The sequence below is a fragment of the Chenopodium album genome, chromosome 19 (assembly GCF_948465745.1).
Source record: "Chenopodium album chromosome 19, dcCheAlbu1.1, whole genome shotgun sequence".
Lineage (NCBI taxonomy): Eukaryota > Viridiplantae > Streptophyta > Magnoliopsida > Caryophyllales > Amaranthaceae > Chenopodium > Chenopodium album.
This window is the reverse complement of record NC_137852.1, coordinates 13,991,738-14,017,081: the sequence shown is the minus strand read 5'-3', so window position 1 is coordinate 14,017,081 and position 25,344 is coordinate 13,991,738. Positions and strand designations below refer to the sequence as shown.

At 34.7% G+C, this 25,344-nt stretch overlaps 1 protein-coding gene across 1 annotated transcript; it reads right to left on the bottom strand.

Annotated features, from left to right (window-relative positions):
- LOC145594082 (uncharacterized) lies at positions 1 to 24,061 on the bottom strand. The gene is made up of 6 exons (XM_081650421.1): positions 23,787 to 24,061; positions 17,665 to 18,255; positions 2,104 to 2,618; positions 664 to 1,257; positions 210 to 338; positions 1 to 75 (listed from the first exon to the last, which is right to left on the bottom strand). The coding sequence occupies exons 1-6, from the start codon at positions 24,043 to 24,045 to the stop codon at positions 1 to 3; spliced, it is 2,163 nt and encodes a 720-aa protein (XP_081506547.1). The 5' UTR covers positions 24,046 to 24,061.
- Between the last annotated feature and the right edge of the window lie 1,283 nt (positions 24,062 to 25,344).

The following is a 25,344-nucleotide window of genomic DNA, read 5'->3' as shown; positions in this document are numbered from 1 at the left end:
TTATCCTAGAGAAATGACTTTGCTGCATGATCCAACTGCTTTAGCGTCATCGTTTCCGGGATTAGATGCTTGCCCCTGATACAAAAAGTAAAATTACTAAGAATGATCAAACAATCAACAATCATATTTAGGAAAATATTTTCCTTTAGTAATGATAATAATTGAACTACCTTTAGCTGAATTATTTTTGAACCTAGAAAGATATTTACCTCCTCAAGAATTCGTAATTTAGGTTCCTCATTTCCATACATTCTAGAATTTGCAGTTTTCTTCTTCGCAAATGAAGTTAAATTGTAAAGAAGCTTGCTACTTGTTCCCTTCGTTGTTGATGCATTTTGCTGGTACAAGAATTTAAGAAGTAATTAGATTATTGATTAATCAAGCAATAATTAAATACTTCCACACCACATTCAGGTTATATTGTCAGTCAAACACAAATTTTATCACAAAACACCTTATAAAACACAAAATTTGTCACAAACCACCTAATAATTATTTGAGTACCAGCACGACAATACCTTTTGCTAGCTTCTAAAGGAATATGAAATATGAAGTGTACAATTTTTATTTTAATAATTAGACCTTAACAAGTTTATAGAAGATAATGTATCAATAATTGAAATAAGTAAGAATTATAAACATACGTGTGACAACAAAAAGTACTATACGACGTAAAATTAAGGAAAAAAAAAAAAAAGGAAACAACATAGTTAATACAAAAATTGCTTGTATTACCTTCTCAAGCCATTGGTCTAGATTTGCTGCAGGGACTAGCTTGGATAACACTGTATGCAAAACGGTCTTATTTGCAGAAATAACAATGAAAGTGCACATGACCAAGATTATTACGCCTGCCCACAATGAGTTATGCGCTACCACAGTGTAGATACCGGTCATAAAGGCCACCATTGTGCCGTAAAGGGCTTGCATGAGTATATACACACTGCGATCAACCAGTAAAATTGACATATCACGGTCCGAAACCATAGACCATATCAAGCAAAACAATACCAGCATAGACATGCACATGGCGTATGCATCTGCAAGTAAAAATACTAGAAATGCTGGATTTGTTGCTAGAATAGCTTTGCCGCTCTCACTGTTTAGTCCACCAGGTAGTGTAAATCCAGCTGCAAATGTAATTGTTGCTAATAGAGCTGCGACAACAGTTAGTGTGGTTCGCATTTGATCCAAATTTGTCCTTGGCCGGATGTATGCAGCTTTAAAGTGTGGATTTACTTCGATTTGAATGCACATCTTTACCTACATGTAAACACCTAAACATGTTAGTTTGTTAATTACTCGTATTTTATTACAAGGGAAGATAGATATTGCTCATCATGGGCTAAGATTAAATGAGAAAAGAAATACAGAAGTTTTCAAAATAATCCTTTCCTCCCATTTGGCGTTATCTCAATTACTACCAAAGGAAAAATCATTATTAGACTACAACCTTTTGTAGTTTTTCAAATGTAGCTCTCAGAATTAAGGGAAATAGTAATAGGGAATAGTTGTTATGAGTACTCCAATCAGTATAAAAATTCTATTTGTCACACCAATTTTGTTTGTACCATTTAGTCTTCCAATTTTCTTATATAGTCCACCAAATTAAAATCTATGTACTTATATACCACCCTTCCTAACAATTCTTTCAAATAATTTCTTTGTTCTAAAATGTTTTCTCCAATTCAAACACTCACTGATCTTAGCTTCATACCAATCACTAAACATTTTTTCTCAGCTACATTTACAATAGTTAAACTTAAAATTACTACCTCCAATCCGTTTTATATTATGTTCAACATATACCAAAAATGGTTGTTACACATTATGTGTAACAAATAAATGTTTTCTTTTCTTTTCAAGTAGTCATTTCTCTCTATCTCTCTTCTCATCACACGCATCATCTTTTTCTATCCATTCAACACCACAAACAAATTTTGCATAAGAGTCTCATAATATGAAACACAAATGCAGTTAAACTTTCCTTTATATTAGTCTTACATAATTATGAAACACTTCAAGAATTAATAAATATCATGTGTTTTAAATGGAAATATATATATATATAGATAGGACATAATGAAGTTTGAAAGAGCGTACCCATTCTTTATCTTTTTTGCAAAGCTTAGCAAGCAAAGACATGGCAGTTATACCACCATAGTCTGGTATGTAACAGTCTACAGCATCATCAAGGAGTAGTGCCTTTGCTAAAAGCATGTCCTTTCTCTGTAGTGCTCGATGTAAAGGCGTTGCACCCTCGAAATCAATCGCATTCTTCAGTTCTGCAATGGATGGCTTCTTCAACAAGTTCAAGTACTCTTCATAAGTTTGCAATTTAATGTGGTGTAGAGGAGTGTCTCTTTGTTCTTTGATTACCTCGTGTAGATCTCGACAGTTATCAATGAAGGCTAGTACAGCCCATGTCGTCTCATCATTCTCACACGCTTTAACCCAATCGAAGGGTATTTTGTTTCGTATCAAAGAAGGTTTTAACAACAAATTTATAAGCCATGTTTTGTTTTCTTCTTTGGCTCTATCAAGGGCAGTTTTTCCCTCATCATCAGACAAGTTGATCATCCACCAACATCTCTCAAGCAACTTTCTTCCAGTATTCTCTTTTTTCGAAATAAATAAAGATGTTAACACAGTATTAGACAAAGTTGTGTCGCTACATATTAAATACTATGTATTTTGTAGTATGAAGATAATTTATAGCAACTTTACTGCTTGTTTGGATACACTATTAGGAAGGAAAGGGAGGGAAGGGGTAGGGAGGGGAGGGAGGAGGAGGGGAGGGGTATTCACCATTATTTGTTGATTCCTAATCTGTGAGTTGCTTGCGAGAAAATATAAGTTCATCTTGATGATAAACAAAATTTATTTATCTAATGACATTTTCGTAAATAAGTTAACATTATCAACATTATACTAATCATTCATTTTTCAGAAATTATACTGTAATTATTTGTATTATAATCTTTTTGAAATGATTTTGAAATTAAATGGCTACCCAACTATTGTAGTTGGGTTATTTGTATTATAATCTAAACCTAATAAAAAAACAACAATATTGATAAATGTCAATTAAAATCAAACAAATAATTTTAAATATCAAATTGATTTCAAACATAAATTCCGGAATTAACTTTCGAACAAAAATCGAAGAAGTTAGCAATGAAAATCGAATAAAAAACGAATAAATAATCGAATAAACATTAGCAATGAAGAAGAGCAGCAAATCCGTAGAAATTGGAGGATAGAACACGTGAGAAGCAGAGTAGAATAACATATTGAATTATTTGGCCTTTACCTTGAAAATTCTAGAGATTGAATGAGATGAATTAGAAATGTCAAAACTCTAGAAATTGGGGGAAAATAATCGTGAGAAAGTATGGAGGAGAGAGAAAATATTAGAGGAGGAGATAGATTATACTCATATAATAGGTTGAATACAGTTTTCCATTTAAATGTTCATCAGTTGATTTCCTTCTAAATCTTTTCAAATTTGAACGGATTTCATTCTTTAACAATTAAACAAAACTATTCGCGTTTCAGATGTTTTTATGTCCCTTGGGAGAGTTATGGTTCAAAGACTGGATTCGACAAGGACGCTTGTACCTGTAAAACAAACGCAGCTCCGCTTGGTCGAAGGTCCGCCTCCGAAGATTAAGTTAGTACGGGGTTGGAGTAAAACGTGCGGGAATTAAGTTATCTGCTCGTATACCGAGCTCAGGTGTTCTCTGTTTTAGAGGCAATAAATGCCTTAAAGATGAAGACGTGTTGATTGAAAGTTTCAAGGTACCCCAATTATTGGGGAAATCTCCCTATATATAGGTGTAACACCCCAATAATTCTCCCTTTTTCAAACCACTTACTTTAAATAAAATAGTGGAGAACCATTGACATGTTACCGCCACGTGTTAAAACGTTAAGGCTTTATCAAAGTATCGCAGCGGAAAAATCAAACTTAAGTATTTAAAATAACACAATTTAGAAAACGAATAAGTCAAAGCTTACAAATTGGAACCATATAAGGCCCTTATTTAAAACCAAACCAATATTAAAAATCCAAAACATAAACGAAATAGCAAAGCATAAATAAGTTCAACACAAGAATCGAATACTCTCAATCACACCAATCCCTTGACAATGCGTTTGTCAAATCCCTTAACTTCACATCATCAAGCTAACCTGTGCATACTGCTCCCCAATAATACAAGTGTAATAATTGGATCATCACAGGGTCATTGAAAGGCGAAGGCCATGACCAAAAGAAAACACACACAAAAGCACGCAATCAGCAAAGCTGAGTACATACAAGCTACAACGTACCAAACCTAGCATGCTCAATTAATTAAAGTAATTAAACATACAACACGAATTCATTAATCAAGTCTCCACACTTAGACAATTCAATTGACTCAACATACTTACTAACCAATTCCAAACACTTGACTCATCATATTCAATTTAATAAATTTAATTTAGTTTGGAGTAAGCAATAGACCAGGTTGTCCAATCCAGGTCCCAAATGACCATTTGAAATAAAAGTTTAGCGCGATGCAAGAATGGGCGCGACTCCATTCTCACAAAGTTAGTCTAGGATAATCAACATTACTAGCTCAATTAAATAATGTAGTTCAAAACTACATAACACATTGTACTCTGAAAATAACCTTTATCAACTCAACCTCGAATAATAATACAAACCTTTACTCAACTCTCTATCCCGTAAGTGTGCCATGCTCATTGTTCTATACCTAGCCTTGGACATGGGTAATTCGAATAAAACCAACAAGTATAAAAACTTGAATACTCCCAATAACTAGAAAACACCTTGAACCAGACCACATACGGGTCAATTCCCACTGTAGGGGACCATAGAAAAATAAATAATAAAGATTGTACCTCATTCTTAACTCATGATCATTGTCTCATTACCAACATGCCAAGGACTAAGGTCTATAACGCCGAGCCTCAAACCCATAACAAAATAAATAATTCTCAACCTTTTGATCTCACACATTGATCAAATAACCATTCACAAATTAATTTATAATATCTCAATATTGGCACATGTTCCCAAATAACATAACAATTCGATTCATAATGTCTCAACTCTTAAAACACATACTAATAACCCAAATATAATCATATCTCAACCCAAAAATAATACTCTGCATTAATAATCCTAAAACCTCAAGAACAATACTCCCTATAGCAATAACATTAAAAAAAACCCAGAAATATAACACAATCATTCAATATAACAATAGTAGCAAGACAATTAAATCAGATCATATCATAAAATTATATACGTCAATCATATATACATACACTCAAGCATATGAATATCCAATTATACAATAATAATATAAGGTAATAATTATACAAACAATTAATCCAATAATTCAACATGTTTGCATCCATAATTCCATACAAACATAATCAATTCACCAAAACATGTCTCATAAACATAAGCACATGAATTAATTAAATGTATAACCAAACAATTTTCATCCAAGTGTTCCCTAATCATGAAACTAAGTTCTTTCCTTTTGGTACCTAAACATGATACTACTTATAACGAAGTAGACATGTACGTACCTCATACAAACAATCCTTTTGAGCCACTTTTAATCACTTAAAATTCTCCTAGGGAATAATCACTTCCTAGAAAACAACCAACAATTAATATTACTATCCCAAGTAATTTCCAACAATATAATATGATGAAAAACTTATTAAAATAAATAAAACATATATTTATATGCTTAATTAACTTTAAAAATAATTAATTTTATTAATCAAACTCAAGGATAAAATTTTAAAAATAAAAAACTTCGTTAAAAATGAAAAACTGCCCGAAAATCATATTTAGAGGCAGAATTTGGCCACGAGAGGGTGGTGCTCACTACCAGAGGTAGTGAGTCTTTCTTAAAACATCGTTTCCACATGGAAAACACTACTTTTTTGTCAAAATCGGATGAGTTCAGAACCTGATCGGGATTAAAACGGGATTAATATTAACGAACCGAAATCTAAACATTAAAATACGAATTTACGTGTTCAAAATAATCTGGAAACTAATTAGTAATATAATCACCAAAATTTCAAAACATCATTACTATAAAAGCCCTAAATCAATTGTTCATAAAAACCCTAAAATCATGATTTTCAATAAATTGAAACCCTAGGTTTATAATTCATAAAATATGAAATTTATAACATAAATATAATCTGAAATTTATAATCTTTATACCATTAAAATATAATTTAATACTAAAAATATAATCTTTATACTAAAATCAAAACCCAAAACAATTAAAATAACATTAAGCAAAATAATGAAACAAAGGAGGATGAAAATAAGACTAACCTTTTTGTGTGGGAAATTTTGGGGATGTATGGGGTATTTATAGGAGAGAGAGTGGTGTAGGGTTAGTTTTAAGATTGGGCCTCATAAAATTAATGGGCCAATTAAGAAAAGAAAGTGGGTTTGGTTTGTTTGCTGGATATAAATTAGTGAAGAAAGGTTCATAAAAAGTTCTTTGTAATAAAATCGTTTATCAACTCCAAAAATAATTTGAAACTTTTGAAATTAAATCCGAAAAAAAATACAAATAAATATTATGAATAAAATATAATTTCATTACTAATATATTTAAAAATACGGGGGATTACAATCTACCCCTCTTAAAAGAAGTTTCGTCCCGAAACTTAGCACAAAATCCCTTAAATTGCAAAACTTTTGCATAAAGCCATTTCAAAAATTTCAAAATTATATCCCAATTGTGTCATAATATCGACACTAATACTTTATCACCATTCCAATTTACGCACTTCACTAGATGCGTAAACAAATAAAATCGCTATGAAAAGCATGAAAACACCATAAAATAGCATAAAATAGGGTAAAAAAAAACGCGAAATTATACGCATTCTACCCCCCTTAAAGAACAAGAGTTACGCCCTCGTAACTCACCTCATTAAACAACTTAGGTTATCTCTTTCTCATATCATCCTCGGCCTCCCAATGGCTCATGTTTTCCTCACTTTTCGAGTATACCAAAATATCATCAATAAAAACAACTACAAACTTGTTCATGGAATACTCGATTCATCAAGTCTATAAAAATTGCAAGTGCATTGGTCAACTCAAAAGACAAAACTGTAAACTCGTAGTGCCCATATCTAATCCTAAAAGCAGTCTTAGGTATATCCTTATCAGCCACTCTTAATTGATGATACCCCGAACGTAAATCAATCTTGAAAAACACACTAGCTCCCTTCAATTGATCAAACAAATCATCGATCTTGGGTAGTGGGTACTTATTCTTTATTGTGACATTATTTCAACTCTCTATAATCGATCCACAATCTCATGCTCCCATATTTCTTCTTCACAAAATACATCCAAAACTCATTCACAATTGGCACATCTTCCACATTCACTTACTACTCATTTCCAAGTCTTGCACACAACAAAAGAACAAAGGATGCCCCTTACGTACAAGTTTTGACAACTTTAACGCAGAAATAATCCCAATACCATTTGGTTTCCCAAAACGTCTGTAATACACAATCTCCCCCAAAGAACTCCTTAAGTAAACATTCTTTATCTCACAATCAATCTTATATTAGCTTATAAGTGGCTAACCAATCTATTCCCAAAATGACATCAAGGTCATCCAACTCAAATTCTATAAGATCAGATGGAAAATCAGTCTCTCCAATCCTCAAAGGTAAACCCTTATGTATCTTGGTGCACCTCACAACCTCACTAGTAGGCAAACTAATAAGCAAGTCAATCGAATTTGGTTCAACTAGTCCTAATAGCAGCAGCTAAAGCATCATTGTTAGCCATCCTCCTTCTCTACCTAGAAATGTAACACACTCTTAGGCTGACATCAGCGCGAAAAAAAAACTCTTCTTGCTTAATAAATCACATTCATAATCATCAAATATATATATTAAGGTAGAAAGGTGGACACGGCCACACAATCGCCCCTAATAAGTCACTTTCAAAGGAAATGATTATTTATTTTTAATCATTCCTACGCACACGAAAATTAAATAAAATAATTCCCTTGATTCAATTCCACCAAAATTCATGCATCAAGTGCATAACATCATTAAATTAACACACATTAGTAGACACATAATTACATGCTTCACACAAATAAATTAAATCATTTAAACATTTCACATTACACAAAGAATCTCATTCCATTCCATTCCATATGACATGCTTTAATCCTTAAACATGATACTAAGTGATCACTCAAGTTTGCACCATTACATGAACATACACAATTAAATAACTTGCATGATCACTTCATACAATATAAAAGCATTAAGTAATTAATTACAATGCATAAAGAAATAAATAATCTATTCTATACGCCCTTTCTAATGCTACCCAAATCTCACCGATAAGCAAAATAAGCACACAAGTTAGGAATAAAAATAAATAATTAAATTCATTTTATTTCAAAATAACAAAAATACTTTGAAAATATATAAAACAAATAAATAAACTTTTTTTATTAAATGCCGAAATAAATATATTAGAATAGAATAATTTTTGAAAATCTAAGTTAACTTTAAATAAGGTAGTCGAATAAACTCATTAGATTTAAAACGTTAGGCGCCTAAAAACTTTAAATTAATTTTAGTGGTAATTAAATCGAACCTAAGCTCCCAGATACCACTTTGTAACACCCCAATAATTCTCCCTTTTTCAAACCACTTACTTTAAATAAAATAGTGGAGAACCATTGACATGTTACCGCCACGTGTTAAAACGTTAAGGCTTTATCAAAGTATCGCAGCGGAAAAATCAAACTTAAGTATTTAAAATAACACAATTTAGAAAACGAATAAGTCAAAGCTTACAAATTGGAACCATATAAGGCCCTTATTTAAAACCAAACCAATATTAAAAATCCAAAACATAAACGAAATAGCAAAGCATAAATAAGTTCAACACAAGAATCGAATACTCTCAATCACACCAATCCCTTGACAATGCGTTTGTCAAATCCCTTAACTTCACATCATCAAGCTAACCTGTGCATACTGCTCCCCAATAATACAAGTGTAATAATTGGATCATCACAGGGTCATTGAAAGGCGAAGGCCATGACCAAAAGAAAACACACACAAAAGCACGCAATCAGCAAAGCTGAGTACATACAAGCTACAACGTACCAAACCTAGCATGCTCAATTAATTAAAGTAATTAAACATACAACACGAATTCATTAATCAAGTCTCCACACTTAGACAATTCAATTGACTCAACATACTTACTAACCAATTCCAAACACTTGACTCATCATATTCAATTTAATAAATTTAATTTAGTTTGGAGTAAGCAATAGACCAGGTTGTCCAATCCAGGTCCCAAATGACCATTTGAAATAAAAGTTTAGCGCGATGCAAGAATGGGCGCGACTCCATTCTCACAAAGTTAGTCTAGGATAATCAACATTACTAGCTCAATTAAATAATGTAGTTCAAAACTACATAACACATTGTACTCTGAAAATAACCTTTATCAACTCAACCTCGAATAATAATACAAACCTTTACTCAACTCTCTATCCCGTAAGTGTGCCATGCTCATTGTTCTATACCTAGCCTTGGACATGGGTAATTCGAATAAAACCAACAAGTATAAAAACTTGAATACTCCCAATAACTAGAAAACACCTTGAACCAGACCACATACGGGTCAATTCCCACTGTAGGGGACCATAGAAAAATAAATAATAAAGATTGTACCTCATTCTTAACTCATGATCATTGTCTCATTACCAACATGCCAAGGACTAAGGTCTATAACGCCGAGCCTCAAACCCATAACAAAATAAATAATTCTCAACCTTTTGATCTCACACATTGATCAAATAACCATTCACAAATTAATTTATAATATCTCAATATTGGCACATGTTCCCAAATAACATAACAATTCGATTCATAATGTCTCAACTCTTAAAACACATACTAATAACCCAAATATAATCATATCTCAACCCAAAAATAATACTCTGCATTAATAATCCTAAAACCTCAAGAACAATACTCCCTATAGCAATAACATTAAAAAAAACCCAGAAATATAACACAATCATTCAATATAACAATAGTAGCAAGACAATTAAATCAGATCATATCATAAAATTATATACGTCAATCATATATACATACACTCAAGCATATGAATATCCAATTATACAATAATAATATAAGGTAATAATTATACAAACAATTAATCCAATAATTCAACATGTTTGCATCCATAATTCCATACAAACATAATCAATTCACCAAAACATGTCTCATAAACATAAGCACATGAATTAATTAAATGTATAACCAAACAATTTTCATCCAAGTGTTCCCTAATCATGAAACTAAGTTCTTTCCTTTTGGTACCTAAACATGATACTACTTATAACGAAGTAGACATGTACGTACCTCATACAAACAATCCTTTTGAGCCACTTTTAATCACTTAAAATTCTCCTAGGGAATAATCACTTCCTAGAAAACAACCAACAATTAATATTACTATCCCAAGTAATTTCCAACAATATAATATGATGAAAAACTTATTAAAATAAATAAAACATATATTTATATGCTTAATTAACTTTAAAAATAATTAATTTTATTAATCAAACTCAAGGATAAAATTTTAAAAATAAAAAACTTCGTTAAAAATGAAAAACTGCCCGAAAATCATATTTAGAGGCAGAATTTGGCCACGAGAGGGTGGTGCTCACTACCAGAGGTAGTGAGTCTTTCTTAAAACATCGTTTCCACATGGAAAACACTACTTTTTTGTCAAAATCGGATGAGTTCAGAACCTGATCGGGATTAAAACGGGATTAATATTAACGAACCGAAATCTAAACATTAAAATACGAATTTACGTGTTCAAAATAATCTGGAAACTAATTAGTAATATAATCACCAAAATTTCAAAACATCATTACTATAAAAGCCCTAAATCAATTGTTCATAAAAACCCTAAAATCATGATTTTCAATAAATTGAAACCCTAGGTTTATAATTCATAAAATATGAAATTTATAACATAAATATAATCTGAAATTTATAATCTTTATACCATTAAAATATAATTTAATACTAAAAATATAATCTTTATACTAAAATCAAAACCCAAAACAATTAAAATAACATTAAGCAAAATAATGAAACAAAGGAGGATGAAAATAAGACTAACCTTTTTGTGTGGGAAATTTTGGGGATGTATGGGGTATTTATAGGAGAGAGAGTGGTGTAGGGTTAGTTTTAAGATTGGGCCTCATAAAATTAATGGGCCAATTAAGAAAAGAAAGTGGGTTTGGTTTGTTTGCTGGATATAAATTAGTGAAGAAAGGTTCATAAAAAGTTCTTTGTAATAAAATCGTTTATCAACTCCAAAAATAATTTGAAACTTTTGAAATTAAATCCGAAAAAAAATACAAATAAATATTATGAATAAAATATAATTTCATTACTAATATATTTAAAAATACGGGGGATTACAATAGGGTCCTAGGAAAACGTGCCCTACCCTAGGGGTTGATGACCTAAGGATTAGGACAGCGCCGTTTTGCGGTGCCCATTAGAAATTGGGCCTTAAAGGCCGCCATTCCCAAGGGGCATATCTGAGTAAAACGTGTCGTCCATCTGGGGAGTTTATTTAAGCTTCTCGCAGAATGAAATGTGTTATCCTCTCATTGGTCCACTTGGGGGTATTAAATACCCCAATACATTTGCCCCTCACAAGGGTGACGTGGTCATGCCACGTGACGTCTGTGACAGGTGTTGGCCTCTGATTGGCCAAATATTTACTTTTTATTGTTGAAGGGAATCTAGGATTTTACCCCATGCTTTACCCCCTCCATAAATAGAAGGTTTGACCTTCCTTGGATTCACACTTTTCGTGAATCTTTGGGAGAATCTTGAATCTCTGACTTTCAAAGACCTTGACTTCTTCAGCATCCGACACTCGACCAACCGTCCGCCTGTTCCTACAAACTTTAAGACCAAGCGCCTCTAGTACCTTCTTCTAAGGTAACCGCCTGATCCTATCCTTGTGTCTTTTTTGCATTCAATCTTTTCAAAAAAATGGTTTCCCAAACGCACCCAACACGACCTAGTTTAGCGATCAGCCTGTCACTGACGACGGCTAAATCTAGAACTAGGAGTGCCTAATGCTCTTTAGCGGACTCCCCTTTGAGTATTTCTCCGAATCAAACAGTGTTTGTGCCCCTACAAGACACCATGGCAAGAACAGAGTAGACCACTTAGAAATATAGGATGGATGATACATGGGACCATTCAGAAAGCTCAACCGTCTACTAGGATGGCTCCATTAGGGCGCCTGTCTCCGAGTTTAGCCAAGACCCTCCAAGCAATAGAAGTACCCCGAGCTCCTCAACTCAAGAGGAGTCGGATGACGAACAACAATCTCTCGGGCTGAGTGGAGCAGTGTCGGATGTTGAGATAGGGGGGACACCGTTGGCACCAGTCGACGGGCCCCCAACATTGAGGACTCTGATGATACGGGTCATCATCTTCTAACAGTGCCTCCATTGACTCGGAGGAGGCGCGGTCTAGGTTGGAGTCTGCTCGAGAATCCCCTCAGTAGAGAAGGGAGAGGGCTTGGCAGAGTTGTCTACTTCACGGTTAAAGGAACGTGCCCCTTATTAATTACACGTCTCCGAGAGCAGGCGTAAAACAATGATATCTGGCCTTGGAAAATTTTCTCCAAACATGTCATGGGACATGACTATTTGCTTTCTGTGCAAATGCTATGGACACTATCACTTGGCCAAATATGGCCAGTTATGGTGATGAGTGCTTTGGATGCTATGAGGCGTCCATCCAGGCAGGACTACACTTCCCTCTCCATTTGGCTGTGGAGAGGATCCAGTATAGCTGGGTATCTGGCAACTAGCCCCAAATTCTTAGGTTAACATTCTGGGCTACATTGCCTCCTGTGAGATGCTGGAGGTGGAGCCCAGCTTCAAGGCATTCGCTCATATGCACTATTTGATTAAGGCTCCACACGTAAGCGGGGTTGGCTTGTTTACTCTAACCAGCCAAAAGGGTTACATGGTGGTGCTAGGGAAAGAGATTAAATGGAAAGACTGGAGGTCTAAGGTTTACATCGTCTCTTTCCTAGACACCCGAATAAACAGGCGGTACAACCGCTGGAACGAGGAGCTGCCCCTCCTTGCTGGGAAAAACGGTTTGTCGGCTGTCCCAAGGCGGGCGCAGGAGGAGATCTTTGATAGGGGCCTGTTCTCAATATCCGTCCGAACCAACAAGGTGACGAGGGTTAAGGAGGTAATTCCACTGAGCTACATTCCTCGATTTGCTCAATTTGAGTGGATCTCGGATGGGACTTACTTGGCCGCTTGTGGCCTTAGCATTGAGAAACCGAGATGTAGTAGACCGCATGCATCAACATTATTTAGTTGCTCGAATTGTATAATTATTTCTATCTGAGTTTCTAAATCTTGCTATATTGTGCAGACATTGCATTGACGAAGGTTCCGTCTTATCGAAAGCCGGTTGCCAAATCAGCAGCCTTCTACCGTTTGGCCATTAAGCGGACGAACGAGGAACATCCGTCTGGCGGCACTCCGCAGGTGAGTAGCGTTTCTTTTACTATGTCTTGTCAGAATTTTGTTGAAGTCACAACTAACTGGTGAATTTTTTTTTCAAGGTGGCTCGGCCAAGCCTTCTCCCTCTCAATAGCCGGAACCAAAGCTGCGAAAGCAGACAGGCGGCGATTTCGGCAAAAATCGAAAACATATCACCTCCAAGACAAAGGAGGGGACCGGGGCCTCTACCCCTACTAAGACTCCATCGAAGCCGGATACTCATCAACGAGTATCGAAGAGTGGCAAGCCACTAAATATTGCTACCGGCTCAGCAACAGGCGGCAGCAATGTCGCAGGGGAGGAGGAGGGTAATACATTCGACCATACTCCACTTGTTTAATTAGATAACACTGATTACATTGTCCTTCCAAAATTCTTAACTTATTGTGTTTGTTTTGGCAGAGGTTCTAGAGAGGCCGACTGTCCTGCAGATTGGCCAATCAGATGCTCAGGGTGCTTGATCCTGATGACATGGCATCTGTTAAAGAAGTCGGGACCCTTGATCTGAACGCCATACTGGCGCTTCTTTACGAGGTAGGACATGTGCCTTTTGGTTTGAGCAATGGTTTGGTCGTATGCTGTCTGATTTTTCCTTTTATTTTGGCCAAATGCAGGCTATGATGCGCGTGAGTGGGCTTTAGAGGCAACTCAATGATAAAAACAAAGTGTTAAAGGTAGCGAATGCTTAAGCCGCCTCTTCCTTAGACAGAGCTCAATTTGAGATTGCCCAAAATGAGATTCTTACACTTGATATGATGTATTCCTAGGCATTGGCCAACAGGCAGGTCCAACAAAATTTGGATGCAGCTCGGAAGCGGATCACTAAGCTCCAAAATGAAGTTAAGGACCTCAAGGAGAAGTTGCAGCCCCTCAAGGAAGCGCAGGACAAGGCTGGCCGCCTGGAGGTTGACAGACTTAGGGGTCAGGTTGACAGCGGAACCTTTCATAGTTTTCGGCTTCTCGAGAGTCAGTCGATCCTTTATCTCCATGAGGATGGAGTAACTGTCCTTGTGAAACTCATACCTTAGAACGTAAGGTTTCCCATCTTTTTTCTTCTTCTAGGTCGGCTGATCGGAGTTATCAACTGCCCAGGTCTCTATTTTCTTTTTGCTCTCTTCAGGCTTGATGGCTAAGCAGGCCGACTCTTCTTCTGTCGGTCAGACTTCTTTGAATCCGACTGCTTATTTGAGGAGCAGAGTTCGGTCGCCTATATATAGGCTTCCGCCTCCCGCAGAGCTCCTTGGAGAGTGAATATTTTCTTGCGGACAAGTTTATACTTGAAAGTTGACCCGTCCTTCAAACCTCTGAAAAAGTGTGTATAAGCGACCTCGACAGACAGTCTGTGGATCTAGATTCTTACCAGATTGAACCACGAGACGTATGAGCGCAGCCCTTCTCTATCTCCCTGCTGCACATTGCCTAGATCAATGCTCATTTGCTTTGTAGGGATGTTCATAGAGAAGTTAGAAGCAAACAAGAACGCAAGCATCTTTAAGCTATTAATACATACAACTAGCCAGCAGATTGCCGAACCACTGTTGGGCTATGCCCTTCAGGGTAGCTTGAAAACAGCGACACCATGTGGCATCATCTAATACCTGCAAGTACATGAGGTGAGTGTATGCCAGAAGGTGGTCCTCTTGGTAGGTGGTACCATCATAGGTCCCAACCTACACATTTTTAACCTTGGTCGGCTGTTCGGCCGCGACTATTTCCTTGGAGAACACAGAGGGTTGGTCCCTAAAGCTGCCAGTCCATAGGCTGATAGTTATATGCCGCCTATCCCTCGAAGAAGGCAGGCTGGAATGTAGGGAAAAGCAGGTAGCTTGTACGATGGCAGTGCCATGCACTGTGCTGAGTTGATGACATGGGGTCCCCACTGGACTAGAGGGCTGCTCGACGTGGTCCCATGTACAGATTGAGAATGCCTCATAGAGGTGTTTTGAAACCTATCATGATAAGTCGACGTAAATGTCGACTCCGACAGCTGTTGGGTCTTCTTTTGCTCGATGTAATGTCTAGCTAGCATCAAAAAATGTTTTCTTGCTACCATTCGGCTGTATATGTCGAATGGATTTTCTTGTCACCATTTCTAGGAAACGGAGTCTCGAGAGGTCGACTTGAGGTTAAGCCTTCTCCTTAGGAGTAGGGTGAGGAGTCGGCCGGCGATCCTTGACCGACTTCTTCTTTCCAGAATGAGGTGGCTTGTTGGCCGACAGTTCATTTTTTAGGAGTAGTCGACCGCTTGGTGATCAAATCATTAAGTTCACCATTGAAGCTGCTCATGAAGTTCTAAGCTCATCTCGGGTGACTGGGCTGATCTTGCTGCTTGAGATGGATTAGCCGACTGCCCCAAGGGCCTACTTGATTGTCCAGGGGGCCTGCTTGAACCCGCCTGGTTAACATTGCGCTCTCGCCTGTCTTTATGACGGATGCGCTTTGAGATGAAGGATCATCACGGGCTACATAAGTTTCGATGTCTCTATCGTCACCAAAGTCATGGTCCGACTGGACTAGTACGTCCTCCGGAAGTCAATTGGTCTCTGGAGGCAGCATAGATTCTTGTGAAGCCATCTTAAAGGTGCTCTCCGATCCCCACAGACGGCGCAATAAATGCCTTAATGATTAAGACGTGTTGATTGAAAGTTTTAAGGTACCCCAATTATTAGGGGAATCTCCCTATATATAGGGTCCTAAGAAAACGCTCCCTACCCTAGGGGTTGATGACCTAGGGATTAGGGCAGCGTCGTTTTGCGGCGCCCCATGGGAATTGGGCCTTGAAGGTCGCCCTTCCTAGGGGGCATATCTGAGTAAAATGTGTCGTCCATCCGGGAAGTCTATTTGGGCTTCTCGCAAAATGACACGTGTCATCCTCAACTCTCATTGGTCCACTTGGGGGTATTATATACCCTAAATCAATTCTCTTCAGTTCTCTTCCCTCCATTTCTCTCACCCATTTAATTTGTTATCCAAACAATGGATTTAATTTCCCTCCCTTTCCCTTTCCCTTTCCATTCGCTTTCTTTCCCTCCATTTTTTTTATCCAAACAAGTTGTTAACGATTGTAGCAGAATAGAGACTTGTAGCTACAGATGCAAACAATTAATATCAGGGTAATTTTGACTTTTACCACATGCAAAAAACGAAAAAATTGCTTTTACCACCTCCATAAAAAAAAAAATGAAAGTTGGCTTTTACCACCAATCACCGCCAACTAACGGAATGGATTCCGTTAGTTGGTGGTGATTGGTGGTAAAAACCAAGTTTCATTCTTTTATGTGGTGGTACGGTAAAATACAACTTTTTTTTTATGGAGGTGATAAAAGCAAATTTTTTATTTTTTTCAGGTAGTAAAAGTCAAAATTTCCTAATATCAATGAACTGGTGTAATTAAAAGGGATGTTTGGATTGCACATCAGCAAAGGAAATGAAATCAAGAAAGACAAATAAATGGAGATTAAAAATTTTTTTAATTAAGATGTTTGTATGGTATTTGTTACTTTTCTCACCAATGTTTTAGCAAAATCTCTGTTAATCTAAACGATGAATTTTTCTATTATCTAAAATCTCATATCTCTAATAATACTTCGCCATAACAATCTAAAAGATGTCTCATACATACATCGAAATCAGTTTATTTGGTAGAGTAAATTATGGCTCATGTTTATCCACTAAGTACTAGCATTATCTATTTTTTAGTTTAAGTTTGTTATTGTAGGCCAAGAGGCATCTATGTATTTCATGATTGAATGAAGTATGCAAGTATCAGTATTATTTTCTATTAAAAAAAAAATAATTAGTATTATTTTCAATGTTTATCAATGTTCTCTTTTACTTCTTATTCCAACAGTAGGATGATTGATAATTATGAAATTTTGACTTAGATTTTGCAGAGTCTTTACAGCTCCTACATCAAAGGGTTTTGGTTATTAGCAATTTAAAAGGTATGTAGAAAGTGTTGAATTACCTGGCAATCGACGTACGTTATGCAGCACAGTATTTCCCTTATTTTTACGCAACATGCTGAAACTAACTTCCTGATTACTCAAAATGAAATCAACAACTTCTGCACATCCATCACCAACAGCAGCAAACAGAGGGCTCTCTCCTGTATCGGTATAAGATTGACATAATGTTGAATCGAGATTTAAGTAATACAATGAAACTTCTTCATTTTGTTGTTCATATATAGCAACGTGCAAAGGCGTATGATCATACTTATTCCCTATTTTCCATGGAGGAGTAGTACTAACTTCTTTAATTTCTTCTTTTTCTTTTTCTTGTTTGTAGCCATTTACAATTACTTTCGTAATTTCAGTATTCTTATGTGTTCTTGCTGCAGTGTGTAACGGAGTATCATTCAGATGCTTCTCAGTCTTCATCTTGATTAATTCTTTGAACACTTTGGTCTTGGCAGCCGGAAAATCCCCTTTTAGAAGAAAATCGAAAGGCCATACTTCGTTCAATTCAGCCCATTGATGAAGCATATTGTAACCTTTAAAATCCACGACGTCCATCAAGTTTGGGTGCTTCTCTAGCAGCAATCTTAATACATTTTCTGCATTCAAAAATACTTTGTTATATGTTAGTACTACTACGTATTTTTGACGTACATTTAAATATGTAGTCCCCCCGTTTAGTAATAGTTGCAACAATATAGTTTAAGAAAATTATACATTATTTATAGGCTTATAATATTGTAATTAAAAAAATAAAAACAATAATAAAAAAAAAGTAGTGTGTGTGGGGTTGGTAGGGAAAAATTTAATTAAATATTTGTGAAAGTGGGGGTTAGTGGGAGAGAGAAATTGTAAAATAATGGTGGGTCCCTTGCAAATATAGTAGTGTTGCAACCAATATGAAATGACTAAAAATGAAAAGTGTTGCATTTAAAACAGAGGGAGTATAGCGATATATATTAATTATGAACTGGCCAATTTTTTCAATTTGTTAAACTAAAACTATAGAATTAGGAAGGTTGCAAAGATAAGTGTATAACTACTTAAGTCATAAGAGAATGAAACAATTATACAAAGGGGACGTTTGGTTCATTAAGAAAGTGTAAATTCCCTTGAAATTTAAATTTGTGGGAAATAAATTCTTTCATCAAAATCATGGGAATTTAACAAAATTGTTGGTTAAGAATGGAGGAAGAAAATTTCCATGGGAATTCCAACTTACCGGGGTGTAAGGAAAGTGAATTCCCATGTTTTGTGGGAAGTCAAAATTCCAATAAATTTTCATTACCCCCATTTTCACTATTTTGTGTCAACTAAACAAGAGGGTGAAAATGAAATTTATGGGAATTTTGACTTCCCACAAAATATTTAGCCAACCAAATAAGGCCAAAGACTCTCATGAAATATATCCAATACACACTGAAGATATAAATAGCAAACGGAATAACTAAAATAACCTAACACTTTAAAAGAAAAATGCCAATATCCACATGATATTAGAATATGATGTGAGAGCGAGCGATAGCTTAGGTGGTTGGAGCTTTCCTCTTAGACTAGGTGGATCGATTCTCATTAACCGCTTTTGGGGTTCTCTAAGCAACAAATTAAAAAATGTTTAAATTGTCTTAGCAACTGATTGACTCACTTTTGTTAGAAAACCACGATTAAAGGGAAGGCCAAGGGGGATTGGATGGTTGTAACTTGTAAGCGAACGGGTCTGTTGGATAAGGAAAGGAGAAGATGAGTTTCTTCAAAAAAAAAAAAAAAAAAAGAAAGGAGAAGATGCGTGAAAATAGGTAATTGAAACTCATGTGACAAGCGTGTGTTAGGGTAAATATTGGAGAATGTAGTCAACCAGGGGACATTTGACAAAGGTTAGCTAGCTTCTTAAAAAAAAAACGTTAATTTCTTATATTTAATAACAATTTATTTATTGATAAAAGATAGTTTCTCACCCAATATAAAATGTGTAAAGTAAATTGTCACAAAAAATCCACAAAATAATCATATAGTGTCCACAAAAATGTAAATCTGTGGAGTAATGGGAGTATACTAGTATAGCTGTATAGTGTCTACAAAAATGTAAATATTGTGAAAGAGGTGACCCAAAAATAAATTAAGCAAGTTAAAGAACATTTTCAACGGACCAAAATGGAAAATGTTAAGACCAATTTGAAATGTAGGAAATATTTTAATAATCAATTCCCCTTGTATGGAGGATTATTTAAAATGCATTACTTTATTTGGTTAAATATATACAAATATTATATGTATCCACAATAATAATAATTGGGGATAACTATATAGATGTCAGTAGGGCGGGTCAAGTAGGAGACTCGTCCCATCCCCCCCCCCCCCGTTGGGTGGTGGGGTGGGGATATGTCTTGGTTTGGTGGGCGGTGGGGCGGGGATGGGGATAAAAATCATACCCGCCATTAGTGATGGGGTGGGGGTGGATTTTACATTGTACCCGCCCCGACTCCACCTGCCCCACTTCGTACCCATCTCATCCCCACCCCACACCTACATTTGTATATTTTATAAAACAAAAAAAAAACATACTTTATACTATTTTACATTAAAATAAATTATGTAAAATAACATAGTAGATATAATAATTTGAAATACACTAATTTTATAACTAAAAAGTGTAATATTAATAATAGTTTTATTTGTTGTAATTTATATTTAATATGTTGGATTGTGTATTGGGAGGCCAGGTGGGGATTAGGCGGGTCTTGTGGGGATTAAGTGGGGATGGATATCCAAGTGGGGGGTGGGGCGGGGTTGGTTTTGAAATTGTACCCGTCGGGGCGGGGATGGGGATGAAATTTGGACCCGCCGCGAAGATAGAGATGCGGATGAAAATTTTTGGTGGGGATGGGGATGGGAAGGCCAACACCCGCCCCATTGACATCCGTAGATAATTATAATATATAATACAGATCGTTTATCTTTAAATTTACGCTCTCCATTTCATTGACAAATCACTATGGAAAATTTGCTAAAACCTACCACGTATTAATATTATTTTAAAAATTACTACCACAAATTAAAAATTATTGTGAATTACTACCACAAAAAAAAATAAAAATTGATTTTATAACCATATACTCCCCTTTAGACCATTTATGATGTCATTTTTTCCCTTCAACCTACATTTAACCCTTGATTAATTAATATTTAAATAACCTAAAAAAAGGGGAAAAAAAAAATTCCTCCTAACCCATGTTACCCTAGCTAAATTTTGAACTCCCTTCCTTTCTTTCTCTCTCATAACTCCACTTTCACCCTCTAACCTTCAAGCTCTATTTAAGAGCACTCTACAAATTGTCGTCATGATCTTTAGCTCTGCTACCAATTCTTTATTTTGCAAAATTGTCAGAATTTTGAGCAATGAAGGAAAAGATAGGAATCACTAAAGGAGGAGAATCGAACTAGATCAATTTATAATTTCACGCTAGAATTCGTTGATAGCTTAATTATTCAAAGAAAAATCTCATATTTTGCTTAATTAGATGATGACTTATAGTTCAAAAGAAATACAAAAGCCTTATGTTAAACCAAAATCATAATCCATTACCCTTAAAAATCATGGAAAAACCCTAGAATTAGTAAACCCTAAAAGACGAATTTATTAGAGGCAACTAAATTACATGTTCACCTCGAGCAATTAGAGATTCAATGGGAAGAATTAGTGTAAACTTGGAGCAAAAAAACTTGGAGGAAATTTAGCAATGGTGAAGGAGGAAGATTAGTTAATTAGGGTAATCATGAATTAGGTTGGATTTTATTTTTCCTCTTTTTTGGTCATTTAAATGGTTAACCAAGGGTTAAATGTGGGGTTAGAGGAAAAAGTGATGCCATAAATGGTCTAAAGGGAAGTCTGGTAGGTAAAATCAAAATGTTAGAATTTTTTATATATTGTAGTAATTCATATAAGATTTTTGATTCGCGCTAATAAATTTCAAAATGGCCTTTATATGCAATAGTGATTGGTAAATTTTCCTACTGTTGCCCCTTCCCCTTAGTTTATACATGTATACTTCATACTATTTTTCTTAAGGCAAAAGCTAACAAATGATGTAACTAAAAATAAAAATATTAAATAAAAATAATATTAATTGCACCGATTAAAGTGTGTTTTGACCTGCTATCCAATTAGTACTCCCTCCGTCCCTAACTTACATTCTTGTTTGGAAATTTACACGAGAATTAAGGAGGGAAGAATAAGACAAATAACAATAATTAGATAATGCAATAGATTAGTTATTAATCATGACATGTCATCAATCATTTGCAAAAAAAAAAAAAAAAAAAATCAATCACATGTTCCTAATTGAAAATTTTTAACCAATCATATTCATTGTAATTTGGCACAAGGATTATTATGAGTGAAATTAGTAAATGATGAGTGAGAAAGCATTAAATATAAAACAGAAAAAGAGAGTTGATTTACTAAAAAACACTTACCAAAAATAGAAAGAAGGAATGTAATTTTGGAATACCAAAAATAGAAAGGAGAAATATAATGTAGGGACGGAGGGAGTATTACTTTAAAAAATATTCTAAATGCTTATCTAATACACCGGAAGCATTCATTAGCTTAGTATTTTCATTCATATCACTTTGTATACATTGCATATTTATGAATACTTAATTGAATCCAAAACGATGGTTGTTGATTCATTTTATTTCTTAACAGCCAATGGAAAGGGGTTGGTGCGCGGTTGCAGTCATCGTTGTGTCGTTGATAGTGATGGTCTCTAATCTCTATGTTGACCTAATTTAAGATAATGCAAGTGGGATATTTTGTTAAACCAATGTCTACTACTAAAACCATTACATACAGTAAACTCAATTGCGGCAAGTAACAATTTTTTGAGTAACTAATGATCAACTCATTACTTTCTTTATATCAAAATAAATGCTCAATTGATTGTCAAATTTTTCAATAAAAAAACTTTGCCGATGTCATTTTTTATCACCATTAAATATATAATCTATAAAAGTTAATATTCGAAAATTACACATTAAGACGATTTTAATATTTCAATAAATACTCACATGATTATGTACTCCCTCCGTCCCAAAAAGATCGACCCATTTGACCAAAACTTTGTCCAAAGAAAATGACCAATTTGCATTAAAACACCCACCAATTTGCTACAATTAGGTTAGTTCCTGTGCCTGTGCCATGCACGGTACTTTTCAATAATTGATTTTAAAAACATGACAAAATTAAAAATGATAAAAGTATTATTTGTTGATTTAATATTCACATTTTCTTATTTAAGCCCGTAGCTTCTATTACATGGTTAAAAAATCAAGAAATAAATATATAATTTTTATTTGTAACAAATGTATATAATTTATAATATGTCTTTTCCTTAAAAAAATTGTCCACATCCACATGTCAAAAATTACTTGTATATTAAGAACATTATTTTTAATTTTTTTGCTTAACTTATTAGTTGTCAATATTTTTTTTTTTGGAAAGCTAAATCAAATCTTCTACTGTAGTATATTTCATATATAATTATTACTTATAAGTAGAAATTTTTTTTCCTTATATAATTTTTTTTCAAAAAAGAAATAAATAAATAAAAATAAAAATAAAATAAAAAGATAAGGGACACACCAGAAAATGACACGTGTGGTGTGTCTTTTAGTATATAGTATTGATATTTGTGCTAAATTAGCTTTCCCATATAAAAATTTGATTTTCCATGTTATTTTATTATTCTCTCTCTATTTTTTTACAAACCCCATGTAAATTTATCTTTCCAATATAAATTTACTTCTTTTTACTTAATTTCCTTAATACCCGTGTAATCAACCCAAATGGATCGTTCTTTTTGGAATAGAGGGAATATTATTTAATTTTTGGCATAAAGAAATGACAAATATCGATCGAATGGTATATGTAAATCTTTTCAAAAAAATAATGGTATATGTAAATAGATATTATTTTTAAACACTGCTTGAAGATCTCTTATAATGAAGCGGTTCGTTAACATAGGAAAAAACTTAAAAAAACAAAAAAAAAAAAAAAAAAAAAAAAAAAAAAAAAAAAAAAAAAAAAAAAAAAATTTAAAATAAATTCAAGCAGGCGAAAATACAAACGAACCTGAAGAATTTGGTGCATAATGAAGGGGTGTGGAACCATGTTTTCCAGTAAGACTATAAGTGCAAGAGGACATTAATATCATCTCAGCAACCTTATTGCAACCTTTTTGGACCGCGAGAAAAAGCGGGCTACTTCCGTTTTCATCTACCAATTTGCAAAGCGACTCCATATCCATTGAAATTATCTCCATTGCACTTTCTTCATTGTCCTTTTCAATGGCCAAGTATAACCCATTCAAGTCAACACTCTGCTTATCCATTCTCTTATTCTGTTATTTTCTTTTTAATTTCTGAAATTATGAGATTGTATGTATATGTTTTTTTGCCTCAATCAATTTTCGTTTTTAAGGTGCAAATTAAACTTCTATTTAATAATGAATTAAAATGATGACGGCCCTATATAAAAATAAGCCATAAGGTGTAGTCTGTACTGTAGTGTTGCCAATTAGGCAACTTGAAGTTTTACCGTACTCCCATGTGCCCATCATGTGGTCTTATAGGTCATACAACTAGGCTTATTAGGAGAGAAATAGACTTCTTATCTTCTACTACTCTCTTCCATTTACCCTAAGGCATTGTTTGGTATTTTGTAGTTAGTTTATTGATAAGAGCTGGTTACATTAGTTGGTTTGATTAGTTGATTTAGTAAAAGCTTATTATGTAGAGTTGTTTGGTAAATTAGCTTTTTAGTTGTGGATGTTTGTTAGTTGAACACATGAAATGAGAATTTCCAACATTGCATTTTTTTTTTTTAAATTTGAAAATGATATTATCATTACAAAATATAATACCATATCTCAATATCTGTATTTTAAAAAAAAAAAAAAAAAAAAATGTCCAGTTTGCACCAGAAAAATTTTCTATGGTTCCATAATTGAGAAACTAAAGTAAATAAAAAAAAAGCACTTGATTGCTTACTATAATTTATGCATAAATTAAGAAAGCAATTATTTTTAAACAAATTCAACAAGGCCTATACTAGCTAACAAAATTGTCGTCTTCAGCCTCGTCTAGCCGTCATCAAACTAGCAGAACACTTGCCATCTCTCCTATTCTCACTTCCTAACTTCCTTCTTGACTTCTGGGTAATTCCAAGTTCCTCTCTTTGAGAAACGTGGTGTGTTTATCTTGAGGGTAATTTCGTCCAATTTGCATGGATTTCAAGGGTATAACTGACTTTTACCCTTGGTTGCAAGCTCTTAAGTGCATACAGCCGTTAGTTTGGGAACTCCTCGAATTTGACGAACGTTAGTGCTTTATGTTTTAATTTTTTATCAAGCCACAGTAACAGATTCTAATTAGCTTCTTAATTTTTTACCCTGACACGTATCTATTTGAATTTACTTTTGTGGTTTGTAATTATTTTTTAAGCAAACCCCTCAGAGAAGCGATGAGTCTCCCTGCAGAACTGAATCTGGGTACTCCAGACCCTTAAGAAACACACGACGGCGAATGCTGGAGGCGGAGTTTTGGAGAAATCAACCTCCTGCTCGCCCGATCTACATACAGCACCACCTCAGATTTGGAAATCGCACCACAACACCTGCTCGCTCGATCTA